The sequence below is a fragment of the Galeopterus variegatus genome, unplaced genomic scaffold (assembly GCF_000696425.1).
Source record: "Galeopterus variegatus unplaced genomic scaffold, G_variegatus-3.0.2 Scaffold11247, whole genome shotgun sequence".
NCBI lineage: Eukaryota > Metazoa > Chordata > Mammalia > Dermoptera > Cynocephalidae > Galeopterus > Galeopterus variegatus.
Window position 1 is genome coordinate 30,833 of NW_007737358.1, and position 2,143 is coordinate 32,975.

The 2,143-nt window shown below is 48.0% G+C and overlaps 1 protein-coding gene across 1 annotated transcript in view; it reads right to left on the reverse strand.

Moving 5' to 3' along the window:
- Positions 1 to 2,143, reverse strand: part of STARD13 (StAR-related lipid transfer (START) domain containing 13) — a 28,366-nt gene that overhangs the window by 9,387 nt on the left and 16,836 nt on the right. The window contains exon 5 of the mRNA XM_008594660.1: positions 365 to 575. Within this exon, the coding sequence (XP_008592882.1) occupies positions 365 to 575 (211 nt within the window). The remainder of the gene's footprint in view (positions 1 to 364; positions 576 to 2,143) is intronic.

Below are 2,143 nucleotides of genomic sequence, written 5' to 3' on the forward strand. Positions count from 1 at the left end.
AAGTTTGAAACCACTTAACTGCAAGCTGCTGGGCTTTGGTCTTGAATGTAGTCTTTTTTTTAAAAAGATTGTAAAACACTACATTGTGTAGCTTTCTCCTCCTTCCCACGCACACGAACAAAACAAAACAAAACTCCTCGGGCTTTCTGAATCACAATGGACATTCTTCAATGCCATTTTGATAATTCTGTGAATCGGGCCCCAGGAGTTAGGTTGCCTCGGAACACGTTCTGATCATAAAACGAATACTGACAAATCCTCAAGTTGAGATACAGCCTGGGACCAGTTTTCTTTATTTACTGTTTTAAATAAACTGGGTGGAGTGCCTGTTTTGGGACTGCTGCTGTTGCTGAGAATAGCCCACCTTGGAGAACTTTCTTTCTTCAATAAATTGAGATGAAAAAGGGAGGGGGCCAGACACACAGCCAGGTTCATGGGTGTCATCTGATTCTCTTCCACCAGGTTGACAACGTCGTTCAGGAAGCACAAGAGCGTCTGCAGGACCTCCCTGTTTTCATCTGCCAGCAGCAGGATGGCGGCCTGAACAGCCTGCAGCCGCTGCTCTTTGGGGACATCTGAGGGAAAGTGGGTGCGAGGGCATTAGAGGAGAGAGTGCATAAGCCCCATCTTCCCACCGTGAACACACTTGGAGACATCAACAACAGCAACAAGTAAATGCTTAGGTCTCATAGCTAGTGGGAGGCCGAGCTGAATTCCAGCCCAGCAGGAGAGCTGCGGAACCCACAGTCTGGATGACCCGGCAGTCCTTGGAAAGCAACACCACCATCCTGGCTTTTCATGCTCTCTGGGTAATGAGCCTGCTCTTCTGTTTTCAGTTCATTCTTCTGTTCCAGTTGAGGCTGGCGATAGCCTGGGGCTCCGTCAGCCTGGCTTCCCCTTCACCCACCCTCTCCTCCAGACAGCTTGAGAAGCACCTCTCAGGCCGCCCAGGGTGCTGAAGGACACGGTTTGCAAACCGCTGAGTCAGGGAACAGCAGCCTCGCTTCCCATCCCTAGTGGAGCAGTAGGCATGATGCCCGCTTGGCGCTATTAACTACGAGTGGAGTGGCCCTCTGGACTCCATTCTAGAGGGGCAGCTCCTTGAGGGTAAGCCTGCTACATCTTTTTCTTTCCTACAAGTCACCCAGGCAGGGCTTGATCTGGAGGATGCACTCAATTGACCTTATGTGGAGGTCCAATGTCACCTGTTCCATAACCTTGGTGGTTTGGAAACTGAGGCTGTGCTTAGGGAAGAGGAACTAGACTTCCTAAGGCTATGGGGAATGTATGGCCCTTCTCAGTCCCACTCCCCTCGAAGCTGGTCCTTGTGGTGGTGGTGGTGGTGGGCCCTGGGTGTGCGGGCTTAACAGGGAATTGGCCCCAGTGTCATGAAGTGAACTGTAATGGAAAGGTCACAGCAAACGGGCGTTAGGTGCTACATTTTGCTGCCCCCCGCTGTGCTCATTTAATGCCCACTTGGGCTTCATTCAAGGTCCTTAGCCCCTTACTCAGAGACGCAGTCAGTAGCTCGCTTCTGTCAACACTGTCCTCTCTTAAAATGCTGTGTTCTGGAGCAAAGGTCTCCACGGTAAGGTATCTATACTCTTAAGGGTGGAGGGGGGATATGCTCGTAACAATCCCTTGAGGTGTGAGAAGAAAATATTTAACTTCCAAACTGTTTATGTTTTCTCTTATTCATTAAAAATACTAATTGGGTGTGCTTTATAATATGCACATAGTATATCACAGAGTATTTACATTATTAAAAATAAATTTATGCACTTGGATATTTACTACTGGTAAGTGTGAATGATGCAAAAAAAATTTTTTTTAGAGCATGCTGCTCTATAGGGGCTGAGGTGTGACCTTCTGCCTGGGTCTTGGAGGGCTAAAAGATGTGTGGTTCTTTGGGATATCGAGGCTGGGCTCTCCTGCCCTTCTCCTTTATATGTAGGAAGATCTCACATTCTAGGGCTGGTCACACTCCTGGTCCTGGTCAGCCAGCAAATCCAAATTCCTGGACAAGCCTGACCATGCATTCAGTGTTCTGAAACCCATCCCCGTGTACTGGCACAAGATATATTTGGGATTCATACAGAACAACCATTTTGTTAAAATTATAGCAAAACCATTTTCTTTTTTG